This window comes from Otolemur garnettii, unplaced genomic scaffold, assembly GCF_000181295.1.
Source record: "Otolemur garnettii isolate 467f Iridium unplaced genomic scaffold, OtoGar3 scaffold00003, whole genome shotgun sequence".
In the NCBI taxonomy this organism is placed as follows: Eukaryota; Metazoa; Chordata; class Mammalia; order Primates; family Galagidae; genus Otolemur; species Otolemur garnettii.
The window spans coordinates 26,143,697-26,158,268 of NW_003852398.1; the positions used below are offsets into that span (position 1 = coordinate 26,143,697).

General features: G+C 44.2%; 1 protein-coding gene across 2 annotated transcripts in view; it reads left to right on the plus strand.

Moving 5' to 3' along the window:
• The window catches only part of PDE6A (phosphodiesterase 6A), an 81,640-nt gene that overhangs the window by 19,139 nt on the left and 47,929 nt on the right, over positions 1–14,572 (plus strand). For both annotated transcript variants that reach the window (XM_003782047.3, XM_003782048.2), the window contains 2 exons: positions 5,288–5,352; positions 10,009–10,075. In XM_003782047.3, coding sequence (XP_003782095.1) covers positions 5,288–5,352; positions 10,009–10,075 — 132 coding nt within the window. The remainder of the gene's footprint in view (positions 1–5,287; positions 5,353–10,008; positions 10,076–14,572) is intronic.

Genomic DNA, 14,572 nt, shown 5'->3' on the forward strand with positions numbered 1-14,572 from the left:
AAAAAAAAAAAAAAGAAACTCTGTTCAAAATTAACACTTTCTCCTGAGACCTTCATGTACACACCAAAATTGATTTCACCCTTGGAATCTATATTGTCTGGTGTGCTTTATCAAAATCCACCTTTGTAAGTTGCTGTTGTTTAGTTTCAAATTACTCTCTTGCCCACAGAATTTCATGATTTCATTTCAGAAGACTACTTCTTCAAGGATTCTGTCATGTGCTGCTCTCACAAACTCTATTTGGGGACAAAGTACAGCTTTTTCATGTTGGCATAATTGACACATTACCATTGAGCTTTTTCTCCAGTTCACATACAGGCTGAACTTGTATCTTCTGGAAAGTTAGAAGTTGGAGAATTAAAGATCATCATAGCTTTCAGACACTGCCAACTTCAAATAACTCCAATTTCCATGGTGGCTTTGACGTTGTACCCTCTGAGCTGAGCCCTTAGGTCAGATGTTAGAGGTCATTTCCAACTCCAGGACAGCCAGAAAAAATGTCAGGCTCTAACTCTGGCTCTTCAACCTCAAGTGCCCTCAAGACAGAAGGGAGCAGGATATTTTCTTGCTAAGCATCAACCTGAAAAGAGCTGCCCATCATTTTTGGCCAATTCAAGAACTTTTAAGTATCACTGAGATGACCAGCACAGCCATAGTTAACACTTTTTGTTTTTGAGACAGTCTCACTTTTTCACCCGAGGTAAAGTGCTGTAGCATCATAGCTCACAGCAATCTCAAACTCTTGGGCTCAAGAGATCCTCCTGCCTCAGTCTCCAAGTAACTGGACCTATAGGTGCCCACCACAAAGCCTGGCTAATTTTTCTATTGTTAATAGATGCAGGGGTCTCACTCTTACTCATGTTGGTTTTGAACTCCTGAGCTCAAGGGATCCTCCTGCTTTGGCCTCACGGAGTGCTAGGGTTACAGGCATGAGTACCCAGCAACTTGGGTTCTTGATTTTCTTGTCTATGAGGTAAATGCATTTCAGTAAATGCATTGCTAAGTCCATTACAGGTTTGGGACACAGCCATGAGGAAAATCTGCACAGGCAGAGTTGGGTCCAGGTATAGCATGTCAAGACTGACCAGAGGAAGGCCTTCTGGAAAGAGCATGGGATTAGGGGAGAAAGCCTGAGTTCTGATCCCTGCTCCACCAAGTAGTTGTGTGGCCTTGGGGAACCTTTCTGCTAAGCCTCACCTGCCTTACCTGTAATGCCGGGGTAATTAAGCTTACCCAGCAGGGCTGTCATAGTAATGCAAGTCGCACACTTGTACACAGTAGCCATTGTAATAGATAATCACAGCTACCCGGAATGGGCCTCCCTATCTGCTGGGCACTCTGCCTAGATTACATTATTTATTCTTCTCAATACTCTTATTATCCTCATTTTCCCTATGATTAGACCGTTGAAGAAACTGAGATTCAGAAAGGTCAAACCATTTGCATAAATTCAACCTGGCATGCTCAAAACCATGCATTGTAATGTTCCCTCCAGCTTCTAACATCATTCTCACACTTTATCTGCCACATTCAGGTATAGATGTATACCTTTTAGCTGCATCCTAACTAATTAACCTTTCCAAATCTTAGGTCCTAAATCCCCCCAGTAGTACTTTCATCTTGTTTCATCTCCTTTCAAAAATAAAATGTGTGTGTGTTTTAACTATTTAAAACTTGTTCAGGATAGTTAGGGTTCATGGAAAAAACAAAAAACATAGCACTCATTTCAAAACTGGTATATTTCCACAAGCCATGATTTGGCTGTGGCTGTATCTGTGGCTCTTTCAAAGCCCCTGTGTTCACAAGGGTAGCTGCTCTGCTGGAAGGTAACAAAGGTGCACTTGAATGTTCTGTTTTGATTTTCCAGCAGCTGGTGAGGCTGGTGACTTTGTACATAAATATAGCCTTTTTTTTTCCCTTGAGACAAAGTCTCACTCAGTTACCCAGGGCTAGAGTACAGCAGCAGCAACCTCAAACTCCTGGGCTCCAGTGATCCTCCTGACTCAGCCTTCTGACTAGCTACAAGCACCCACCACGATGCCCAGCTAATTTTTCCATTTTTAGAAGAGACGGGGTCTTGGTCTTGCTCAGGCTGATCTCAAACTCCTGAGTTCAAGGGATCCATCTGGGCTCCCAGAGTGCTAGGATTACAGGCGTGAGCCACCACCCCAGCACATAAATATAGCCTGGAAGGCAACTTGACTGAGCTACAGTGTATGGAAAAAGCCATAGTCACCTAAAGCACACTGATCTTTTTGTGAAAGAAAATTGATTCTCCTGTGCAATTCAAATGGATTCAAGTAAATGTTCATTTCTAACCTTTCTAAAGTCTCACCGGCTGAGACTGGTGAGACCCTAGATAGGGTGGCTGCCAATCCCAGGATGCCTTGAGCTTGCCCGGGAGCACAATGGGCAACACAGCCCTGACGACTAAGGTAAAGAAGATCTCCAGGAGGTCCCCCTCCCAGGTGGAAACTTAGCTTCACCTAAGTCCCAACAGAATGCATGGCAAGTTTTGCTTTTTATTTAATTTAATTAATTTATTTATTAATTTATTTTTTTTAATTTTTTTTTTTTGCCGTTTTTGGCCAGGGCTAGGTTTGAACCCGCCACCTCTGGCATATGGGATTGGTGCCCTACCCTTTTGAGCCACAGGCACCACCCAAGTTTTGCTTTTTAGAACTGCTAAAAAAGAGTGCAATTTTACTATTTAAAAAAAATATATTTTTTTTGAGACAGACTCTCGCTATGTCACCCTCAGTAGAGTGTTGTGATGTCACAGCTCACAGCAACCTCCAACTCTTGGACTTAAGTGATTCTCTTGCTTCAGCCTCCCACATCACTGGGACTTCAGGCACCCACCTACAGGCCTACAGGCTATGTTTTGGTTGTAGTTGTCATTGTTGTTTGGCAGGCCCGGGCTGGATTCAAACCTGCCAGCTCTGGTGTATGTGGCTGCTGCCCTAGCTGCTGAGCTACAGGTGCCGAGCCTATTTAAAAATGGTGTTAAAGCTGAACAGTGTGGCTCAGAAAACTTGCTTATCACTTGAAGCTGAATTTGCTGGGAGAAAAAAGGGAGAGAAAGTAACACATGAGCACAGTGAAAAACTCACTCCATAAAAATGAAGCCTCCATTCCTCGTGCTCAGCTTCTGAAAGGCAGCTACCGTTAGCAATCAAGTCTTTGCAGGAATGTCTACAGAACTCAGATAATCTGTAGATGGTGGCGTGTTCCGCCACCGCCACCCTCTGTGAATGTGGTGGCTGTTTTGTGCCTTGCTTTTCCCACTTCACTGTATGTCTTGGCAACTTTCCCTGTCAGTGCAGACACAGCTGTCTCACTCTGGAAACATCTACCATGTAACCACTCTCCTAATGACAGATTGTTTCTAGGCTTTTTAAGGCAGTCTGGCTGAGGCCCCTGATCTCTAAGATCCATTACCTTAACAAGTGGGTCAAAGAATGTGTATTTTTAAATCCTCCAAAGCCCTGTAATCCTAGCACTGTGGGAGGCTGAAGTGGGTGGGTTGCTTGAGATCAGGAGTTCAAGACCAGCCTGAGCAAGAGTGAGACCCCGTGTCTACTAAAAATAGAATAAATGAGGCAAGAGAATTGCTTGAGCCCAAGAGTTTGAGGTTGCTGTGAGTGATGACACCACGGAGCTCTACTGGGGCAAGAAAGTGAGACTCTGCCAAAAAAAAAAAAAAAGAAAGGAAGGAAGGAAGTGACAAATCTCTACATAAAGAACAAAGGACAGGTTGGAGGCTTTATTAAAGAGAGAAATGTCATACATTGCTCCCTGAGAAAGTTCATTGGCACTAGTAGAGTTCTGGCAAGGGCAAGTTTCCCCGAGCGATGACAGCAGGTAAAACTAGTCTTAGAGTTGTAGCAGGTCATTTCAGCAACTGTAAGATAAAAGGGGTTTCAGCTTACAGCTGGCAGTTTCAGCATCCAGGCTTGCAGAGAATTACATTCTTAGACAAAGTTATGTGTCGTCAGGGCTTTTTTCCTCTTGGCTTCTCTATTTTAGTTGAGTGTGACAAAAATGACTCAGTTCTTATGATCACACACTCAACCTCCAGATCTTCTTTGAACGCTTTCTATCCCTTTTCTCAGCACCAAATCCCAGCCTCCTGCTTGGCCACTATGAGTTGGTTGCAGGGAGACCCATTGAATCAGTTTTTTTTGAGACAGAGTCTCACTTTGTTGCCCTTGGTAGAGTGCCATGGCATCATAGCTCACAGCAACCTCAAACTCTTGGGCTCAAGCAATTCTTTTGCCTCAGCCTCCCAAGTAGCTGGGACTACAGGCACCCGCCACAGCATCTGGCTATCTTTAGAGACAAGATCTCACTCTGCTCTGGCTGGTCTCAAACCTGTGAGCTCAGGAAATCCACCTGCCTTGGCCTCCCAGAGTGCTAGGATTATAGGCATGAGCCACCTTGCCCAGTCAACCCATTGAATCTTAAAAGTCAGCTGAGGGCAGAGAGGATGGGAAGGGAATCTGGGTACACTCTTAGAAGGAGTACGGTTAGGCTGAAAACCATGGAGCAAAATATGCACAATTATTATATATCAGTAACAAAATAAATTAATTCAAATAACAACAACATGGCTTGGTGCCTGTAATTCAAGCAGCTAGGGTGTCAGCCACATGCACCGTAGCTGGTGGATTCAAATCTAGCCTGGGCCTGCCAAACAGCAATGAATCAAATAACTAGAACCAAAAAATAGCTGGGCATTGTGGTGAATGCCTGTAGTCCCAGCTACTTGGGAGGCTGAGGCAAGAGAATCGCGTAAGCCCAAGAGTTTGAGGTTGCTGTGGGCTGTGATGCCACAGCACTCTACTGAGGGCGGCAGCTTGAAACTCTGTCTCAAAAACAACAACAACAATAACAAAAAGCACATGGCACGTGATGACAAAGGACAAATTCTATTTCAGGGACCCACTCCTGTTGAATTTCTGACTCTTTTTTTTTTTTTTTTTTTTTTTTGAGATAGAGCCTCAAGCTCTCCCCCTGGGTAGAGTGCCATGGCATCACAGCTCACAGCAACCTCAACTCCTGGGCTCAAGCAAGTCTCTTGCCTCAGCCTCCCAAGTAGCTTGGACTACAGGTGCCCGCCACAACACCTGGCTATTTTTTGGTTGCAGCTGTCATTGTTGTTTGGCGGGCCCAGGCTGTATTTGAATCCACCGTGTACTTGGTTGGCGCCTTAGCCACTTGAGCCATAGGCACCGAGCCAAATTTCTGACTCTTGAAGTATAATTTTTTTTATCTTTTTTGCCAGGAAATCAATTTTTACAAGGTCATTGACTATATCCTGCACGGCAAAGAAGACATCAAAGTAATTCCGTAAGTATCATCTGTCAAAAGGCAAAATGACAAATTTAGTTTAAATATCTCAATGGATTTCATTTGTGATTCTAGAATCGCACAATACTTCATTCTATAAAATAGAATGTGTCCCAATGAGCTGAGTAGAAGAAGTTGGCTTTATAGACAGAGAAGGGGTATAAAAAGCAGAAGCAAAGAACAAAGAGCATTAGTCACTTCAAAGCTACTTTTCTTGTAAGGTGGGGACAAGGAGACAGAATAAGGAGACAGAAAAATAACTGATTAATTAGCATCAGATTACTTCAGGCTATTTTTGCTGTTAATGTTGTGGCATAAGGATTAAATCAGAGGGAACTTTAGTGTACAGGCCATCTCAGAGTTACAATATCTGAGTTATATACAACTCGCACTTATGAACAGAGACGATTTCAATAGGTCCTCAAGTTACAAACATGCGAACAATATACAGTTCACACAAACGGAGGCTATTACAGGTAATAGGTAAATGTACCTGTTCCAACTGACAAATTCGTGGTAAACACAAATCTGTAGACCCTATCTTGTTTGTAATATGGGGACTGCCTGTAATGCTAATCGAAGGTTGAAACTGGCCCGTTAGGAAATTGGCTTTATCTCTCTCCTAATGTTTCAGAAGGTCAGATACCAGCCTAGATTTGGTTTGGTGAGGTAGAACTTTAACATGGCGACTCCATTTTGATTTTTAGCCTGATCTGCTGGGGGCTGGCACAGGAGCTTAGCCCCAAACAATAGCCTGCCATAATTCCATTTAACATGCCTTAAAACATGCAAAATTTCAGGCATCTTATCAACATCTGAAAGATACTTATTCCAAGGTCAATACTAAGCAAATCCAACACGGTCCACAGTTAGATAGAGGCAGGGAGAGCAGTAAGGAGGCCACATGCAGCAGTGGAGAGTCTTACATAGAGGGGCAAAGAGACCTCAGTAAGGGAGAGACTTGATCAAAACCACAGAGTGCCAGACTGGGAGTCATGTGCTCTGAATTCCAGCCCTACATCCTGTGGCTTGTCTGGGCTTTGGTTTCCTATGTTAGAATGAGATCAAATCAGGGCTTTTCAACTGCTGTCTGTGGAGCTACTTCTGGGGTCCATGAGGGGCAAAGTAAAAGCAAAGAAAATGGCTCAGCCTCCAAGGCAAACCTGTTCTCTGAGGTCCTCTTCATATGTGACCAAGGAAGATAATGAAAAGGAAAAATGCTCTCAATCCTGTGTGTGGGTAGCTGGGACTCAGAGATCTTTTAAAGATTTGAACAGTTGAAGATCTTCTTAACATAGGCTTGTACTTTTCTGGTTAAGAGAGCATTCTTAAAATTTAGTTGCCTTCTTATCTATTTGAATCTTCGCCCTGTGCTATGAGCCATACCCAAGGTTCTGTTTTGAGAAATGGTTCTTTTTCTTAAATTAATTTCAGACAGACCCCTTGAGGTTGCTGTCAGGTTCTGTGGGAGAGCCACACCTTGGTCTTCTTTCCCCGATCAATTTTGTGGAGCTGAAGGGATTTACTGTATGCCACCTAAGTCCTCAAATTTCAGTGTAATAGGCCAAATGATTCCACACTGATCACCAAATCAAATTGTAATAATCCCCTTTCACTAAGGTAAACAAGTTCTCAGGTTATCTTTCACCTGTGAGGATAAGAAGTGCCTCAAATCCCTTAATTTTTGGCTTCTTTCTCTTCCCTTTTATTTTGGAGACAGAGTCTCACTTTGTTGCCCTTGGTAGAGTCCTCTGGCATCACAGCTTACAGCAACTTCCAACTCTTGGGCTTAAGCGATTCTCTTGCTTCAGCCTCCCAAGTAGCTGGGACCACAGGTGCCTGCCACAACGCCTGGCTATTTTTTTGGTTGTAGTTGTCATTGTTGTTTGGCAGGTCCGGGCTGGATTCGAACCTGCTCCAGTGGATGTCCAGTGTGTGTCCTAGCTCCAGTGTATGTCCTAGCCACTGAGCTAGAGGCACTCCAGTGCATGTCCTAGCCACTGAGCTTTACTCCTAAAGCCAGCTCCAGTGTATGTCCTAGCCACTCAGCTAGAGGCGCCGAGCCTCTCTCTTCCCTTTTATTCCTGCTAGCCTAAGGGCTGATTCTCTGAATGTTTCCTAAATTTGTCTCTCCTTTTTTCCCAATCTTATCAAATGCATACTTGTCTGACCATTCTGTTTTCTAACTCCTTTTCTAGAGCTACAAGTTTATTAAACCACCATCTGTCTTTTAAATAATCACAGGTCATAGTTTCTCCCAGCATTTCATCATTGCTTGGCAAACATCTCATCCTACTAGCCTCTAATTACAGTCTCCAGGCTGCCTTCCACCCAGTCCCTAACTTATCCCACCTATTTTAGGTTTTTTGTTATAGCAGCATCTCATTTCTTTCTTTTTTTGTGGGCGAGAACAGAGTCTGACTCTGTCACCCTGGGTAGAGTGCTGTGGCATCATAGCTCACAGTGATCTCCAACTTTTGGGCTCAAGTGATTCTCTTGCCTCACCTTCCCAAGTAGCTGTGACTACAGGCTCCCACCACAACACCCAGCTAGTGTTTCTATTTTTAGTAGAGATGGGGTCTTGTTCTTGCTCAAGCTTGTCTCAAACTCCTGAGCTCAGGCAATCTACCTACCTTGGCCTTTCAGAGTGCTAGGTACAGACATGAACCACCACATCTGGCCAGTATCTTATTTCTGATATACCTTTTTTAAATCAGCCAGAATAGACTAGGCTATGCTGTAAGGGCTTTAGTGGTATAAATAAAAAAGTTTTATTTTACCATCCCACTATATTGTGCATTGCCAGCTGGTGCAAGTGGTCGGGTGTATATTATGGGGATCGTAGTCAGTCATAGACCCACACTGATAAAGCAGCCACCATTTAAAACATGCCAGATTGATTAGCCTTGCCAGGGAGAAGAGAAAACATAGCAAGACACACACTGGCTCTTAAAATGTCCACCTGGAGGTGACACAGATTACTTCTACTCACATTTTATTGGCCAGAGCTAGTCACATGGCCACAGTTTCTTTAAAATGGATGGGGAATGTACCGTGACCCATGTGCCTAAAAGGATGGACAGCCAGAATATTAGTACAATATTAGAACATCTCGAATGGCTGCCACAGTATATGTCATCCGAATCAACAACTGAATAGTAAGTAAATGACAATCAGAACAGAGTGTTCACACAGCGTTGTTTATATTAGTCCCAGACTGGAGGAGAGGGGGGAGAGAAATGCCTATCGACAGTTGAATGGATAAATCGCACTACAGTAAAACAAGGGAAAACTGTAAGTCAATAAAAGAAATGAATTATAGCAGCATTAAAAAAGAAGCCAGACAGGTTGGGTGAGGTGGCTCACACCTGTAATCCTAGTAGTCTGGGAGGTCCAGGTGGGTTGATCATCTGAGCTCAGGAGTTCGAGACCAGCCTGAGCAAGAGTGAGATCCTGTCACTACTAAAACAGAAAAACTAACTGCAGATTGTGGTGAGCACCTAAAGTCCCAGCTACTCGGGAAGTTAAGGCAGGAGGATTACTTGAGCCCAAGAGTCTGAGGTTGCTGTGAGCTATTATGACACGGCACTCTACCCAGGGCAACAGAGTGAGGCCCCGTCTCCAAAACAAAAAGAAAATAAGACAAAATAATATGCATTGTATGATTCTATCTAAATGAAGTTGAAAAACAAGCAAATATAAGATAGAAGTGACAGGAAAACTTGCTTAGGTGGTAAAACCCTCCAGAAAAGCAAGGATATAGTTATCCCAGTGTCAGGATTATGGTTTCCTTTGGAGTCAGGGCAAAGGCTGGAAGGAGAAGGCAAAGAACTGACGATGCTTTTCTTTTTTTGAGACAGAGTCTCACTTTGTCACCTTCCATAGAGTGTCATGATGTCATATCTCAGAGCAACCTCAAACTCTTGGGTTCAAGCAATTCTCTTGTCTCAGCCTCCCTAGTAGCTGGTACTACAGGCTCCTGCCACAACACCCGGCTATTTTTAGAGACAAGGTCTCACTCTGGCTCAGGCTGGTCTCGAACCTGTGAGTTCGGGCAATCCACCCACCTGAGCCTCCCAGAGTGCTAGGATTACAGGTGTGAGCCACTGCATCTGCCCTGACGATGCTATTCTTGATGTTCTATGGTTTCACAAATGTTCATTTTCTAATAATTAATGAAGTTTTAAAATACATTTTTCTGCACGTGTTTTTTCTCAGAATAAACAAGCAAAAAGTAATAATACCAGACATTGTAATATTGTTTTGAGGGATCAATAAGTGTGGAAAGAACTTAGTTTAGTGTTGAGTATGTGGTAGGCGCTCACCATACACGCTATTTTTCTCTCTCCTTAGTATTAAGCTACTAACTTTATGAGGAACGTGATGGTATCTGTTTTTGCTCAATAGCCAATAATCTATAGAATGAATCTCTTCTCTTGGATAGGCACATTTTGTGGACAATCATAAAATGCTATGTTCATCATTCTTTTTTCCACATCTGGATTTGGGCATTAAGAAGGCTGGGGTGGGTCAGGTGTAGTGATTATAAGCAGGTGCTGGAAGCCACCAAAGTATCGGGAGAGGGCAGGTCCCTGATTCAAGTCTGATCCGATAACGCCTGCACTGAAAGTCACCATTTGTCTTTGGCCTTCACAGGAATCCTCCTCCTGACCACTGGGCTTTAGTAAGCGGCCTCCCCACTTATGTTGCCCAAAATGGCCTGGTAAGTAATATGGCTTTGAAGGGGGAGAGTTTGGAGTCAGGTGGAGGAGGAAAAAGTTTTCCAATCAAGATAGTGGAAAAGATAATGGGGAGCCCGATTCTCTTGTTTCTTAATTCTGTTGGTAATTGGTACAAAGAAATGAACAAATATTTGACATTTGAGGAAACACAAAATGCAGAGAGAAATGGAATCCCTAGCTGGAAAGGTCTATAGTCTTACAGGCGGCAGTCCCTGGGTTATAAATGAGATAGGTTCTGTAGGTTTGTTCTTAAGTTGAATTTGTACGTAAGTTGGAACAAGTACATTTACCTATTATCTATAATAGCCTCAATTTGTAAGTGCAAGTCATACATTTTTCATATGTTTTAAACCCTGGGATTATAATAGCTTCTGTTCATTAGTGCGAGTTGTATGTAAGTCAGATGTTTATAACTCGAGGACTGCCTGTATCAACAATAAATGATACTAACCCATGTGTGTCAGGGACAAAGTCACGACTGGCTGGCCTACTGGGCTGCGGAAACTAGTCCTAACCTCTCATACAAGGGACTTAAATTCTGCTCCCAACCTCCCATTCCCAGCCCTCCCTATAAAGCAGAGCTCACATGCTGTGTCTCCCACTCAGGGTGAAGAGTGGTGGGAGGGTGTCCCTTGTGCCTGAGAGCAAGGTCATGTCTGTCAGCTGCCCACCACCCCCTATCTGAGCCTGGTCACTCCTTTGCCCTCCCCAGGCACTACACAATGCTGTCCATGTAGCAAGGTGTTTATTTACTGAGACACTGTGATGGGCTCTGGGGATACAAAGATAGAGGAATCAGGTACAGTTTCTGTTCTGAAGCTCATAGTCAGATAAGGAGATGTCTTTACTAACAGAAACTTATGCTATAATGTGGTAAGGCCATGATAGAGAGGTACATGGTGTATCCTGGGAATACAGAGTATGGGCACCTAAACCAGCCTTGATTTCCTAGAACAGTGGTTCCCAACCTGTGGGTCGCGACCCACAGGAACTATATTAAAGGGCCACAACATTAGGAAGGTTGTGAACCACTATCCTAGAATGTGTTGGTCTGAGTTGAGTTTTAAAATAAATAGGTCTTAGGGCGATGCCTGTAGCTCAAAGGAGTAGGGCGCTGACCCCATATGCTGGAGGTGGTGGGTTCAAGTCCAGCTCTGGCCAAAAATTGAGAAAAAAAGGAAAAAAGAAAATAAATAGGTCTTAGGCAGTGGGTGCAGAAAAGAGAATTCCTGCCTACCTCGGTGTATGTGGCTGGCACCCTTACCCACTGGCACAGTGTGCTGTATGTAGCTAAGTGCTGCTGGAGTATTGGGTCTGAGATGGGAAATGAGGCCTGAGAGGGAGGAAGGAACCAGATCACAGTAGCCTTGGATGCCATATCCAGGCATGTGATGGGTTTTTAAGCAGGAGATCAGCATAGTCAATTTTCATTTTACCAAGATAACTTTGTCAGCTCTGTGGAAAGTGAGTTTTTTTTAATTTTTTTTTTTGAGACAGATTGTCACTTTGTCACCCTCAGTAGAGTATTGTGGAGTCACAGCTCATAGCAACCTCAAACTCTTGGGCTCAAGTGATCTTCTTGCTTCAGCCTCCCAAGTAGCTGGGACAAGGCAGGGCACAGGCACTTGCCTCAACAGCTGGCTATTTTTAGAAATGGGGTCTCACTCTTGCTCAGGCTGGTCTGGAACCCCTGAGCTCAAGGGGTCCACCTGTCTCAGCCTCCCAGAGTGCTAAGATTACAGGCATGAGCCACCAATGCCCAGCCCTACTAATTTTTTCTATAATAAAGTCTTGTCCCCTGACCCTTTTTGAGACAGTCTCATTCTTTTCCCTAGGCTAGAGTGCCATGGGGGGTCAGCCTCACTCATAGCAACCTCAGACTTCTAGGTTCAAGAGATCCTCCTGCCTCAGCCTCCCAAGTAGGTGGGACTACAGATGCCCACCACAACATCCAATTAATTTTTCAATTTTTTTTTTATATTTTATTTTTTGAGACAAGAGTCTCACTATGTTGCCCTTGGTAGAGTGCGTGGTGTCACAGCTCACAGCAACCTTTAACTCTTGGACTTAAGTGATTCTCTTGCCTCAGCCCCCTGAGTATCTGGGACTATAGGTGCCCACCACAACACCTAGCTATTTTTTTGTTGCAGTTGTCATTGTTGTTTAGCAGGCCTGGGCCAGGTTGGAACCTGCCTACCTCAGTGTATGTGGCTGGCATCCTTACCCACTCAGCTACGGGTGCTGCCCAATTTTTCTGTTTTTAGTAGAGATGGGGTCTTGCTTTGCTCAGGGTGGTCTCAAACTCCTGATCTCAAGGGGTCTTCCTTCCTTGGCCTCCCAGAGTGCTAGGATGACAGGTGTGAGTCATCATGCTTGGTCAATAAAGCCTTTTTAAAAGGATGAATACATTTACTTATTTAGTACTCATAACAGCTCTGACAGAGATGAGATGGCAAGAAGGAGATGAGGGGTCTAATACAGACAGGGTAAAACTGGCAGGACTCTGTGATTGATTAGGAGCAGAGAAGGAGGAGGGGAGTCGAAGCTAATTCCAGGTTTCTAGCTTAAATCAATAGTGCTGTCATCAGGGTTGGATATAAGATAGTGAAGTCAGTTTCAGACAAGGTGAAATGGAGACATTTTTCAGGAGCAAATGTCCAGCATGTAGATGAATAGATAATTATGATGCTGGGGAGAGACAAGGGATAAAGATAGATATTTGAAAGGTGTCAAGACCAGATGGTCCTTGAAACTATGAATGTAAAGGAAGTTACCCAGGGCGAGTGAGATAGGTAGCATGTCCAGGGTGCAATACTGGGAGATGTTGGGTGTACAGAGTGGATGGAAAAAGGAGAGTGTATGAAGGAGAAATAAGAGTAGGAGGAGGGCAGTGTCATAGGAACCAACTAAGTAGAAAGTTCTACATGAGAGAGATAATCAAATGCAGCAAAGTGGACTGTGAGATAAGAATTGAAAACGTCCATTAGGTTTGGTGATTAAGAGGTCACGGGTGGCCCCGATAAGAGCAGATGTGGTGGCCAGAAGGAAACAAAGACAGCATGTGGCTCCCTGGGTAGTGGATGGGTAATGAGGAGGTAAAGGATACAACGGAAAAGAGAAGAATGCCTGGATGGTTGCCATGGGGACATGTTGAGTTAAGTGTTTCATTTTCAAGGATGGAAGCAATTCAAGCATGCTCACACACTGAGGGGGAAGAGCCCTCCGAGAGGTCAGAAATCAGGAGAGAACAATGCTAAGTGATGGAATTGGTCCAAGGAGAGGCCAGAAGGATGGTGCAGTACATGCGCAGTCCTCAGACAGCAGCAGGGCCAGCTCATCCTCTGACACCACCGTCCACTCCTGTGTAGACAGGCAGGGTCACTGAAAGTCCATGTGGTGTCTTCTAGTGAGAACTAGAAGGCATCACTTCTCAGTGAAAACTAGGGAAGGGTCAGGGCACAGCTCTGCAAGCAGAGCAAAGCCTGGATTTCGGCTCCTAGATGCCTTTGTGCAACATACTGCCCAACTCCGCACAGTAGGACCACAAGGCCCTGGGGGCATCCTAGACATGTCATTGGGTGGGTCTGGTGGCTCAGGCTGGAATCCTAGCACTTGGGAAGCTGAGGAGGATTGCTTGAGCTTAGGAGTTCAAGACAGACCAGCCTGAGCAAAATCAAGGCCCCATCTCTACTAAAAATAGAAAAATTAGCTAAGTGTGGTGCCTATAGTCCCAGCTACTCAAGAGGCTGAGGCAGGAGGATCATTTGAGGTTGCTATGAGCTAGGCTGACACCATAGCATTCCAGGCTGAAGCTCTCTCTTAAAAAAAACACACACACACACACACACACACATACATATATGTCATTGTCAGTGATAAATGTCATTGCCATCTGATCCCTTACATGGTAGGGTAGACTGCTACCTTTCTTTTTTTTTTTTTTTAGGGACAGGGTCTCACTCTGTTCCCCAGGCTAGAGTCATAATTATTGCCCTCTGTAGCCTCAAGGTCTTAGGCTCAAGCAAACCTCCTGCTTCAAGGAGCCAGGACTATAGACACATGCCACCACACCCAGCTAATCTTTAAAACTTTTTTGTAGAGATGAGATCTTACCATATCACTCAGGATGGTCTCAAACTTCTGCTGTCAGGTGACCCTCCTCCTTGGCCTCCTACAGTGCTAGGATCACATGCTTGGGCCACTATTTCTGGGCTTTGTTTCTTATTCTACTTTGGGATTTATACCCTAGGAAAAACCCCTTCCTGCCAAAACAAACAAAACAGAACCCAAACGTAGTTGAGTCAAATGTATTTAGAGTAGCATCATTTATACTGATTTTTTTTTAAAAACCTGGACACACCCCAAGTACTCAACAAAAGGGGAACAACAGAGGCAGCACCTGTGGCTCAGAGGAGTAGGGCGCCAGTCCCATATGCTGGAGGTGGCAGGTTCAAACCCAGCCCCAGCCAAAAACTGCC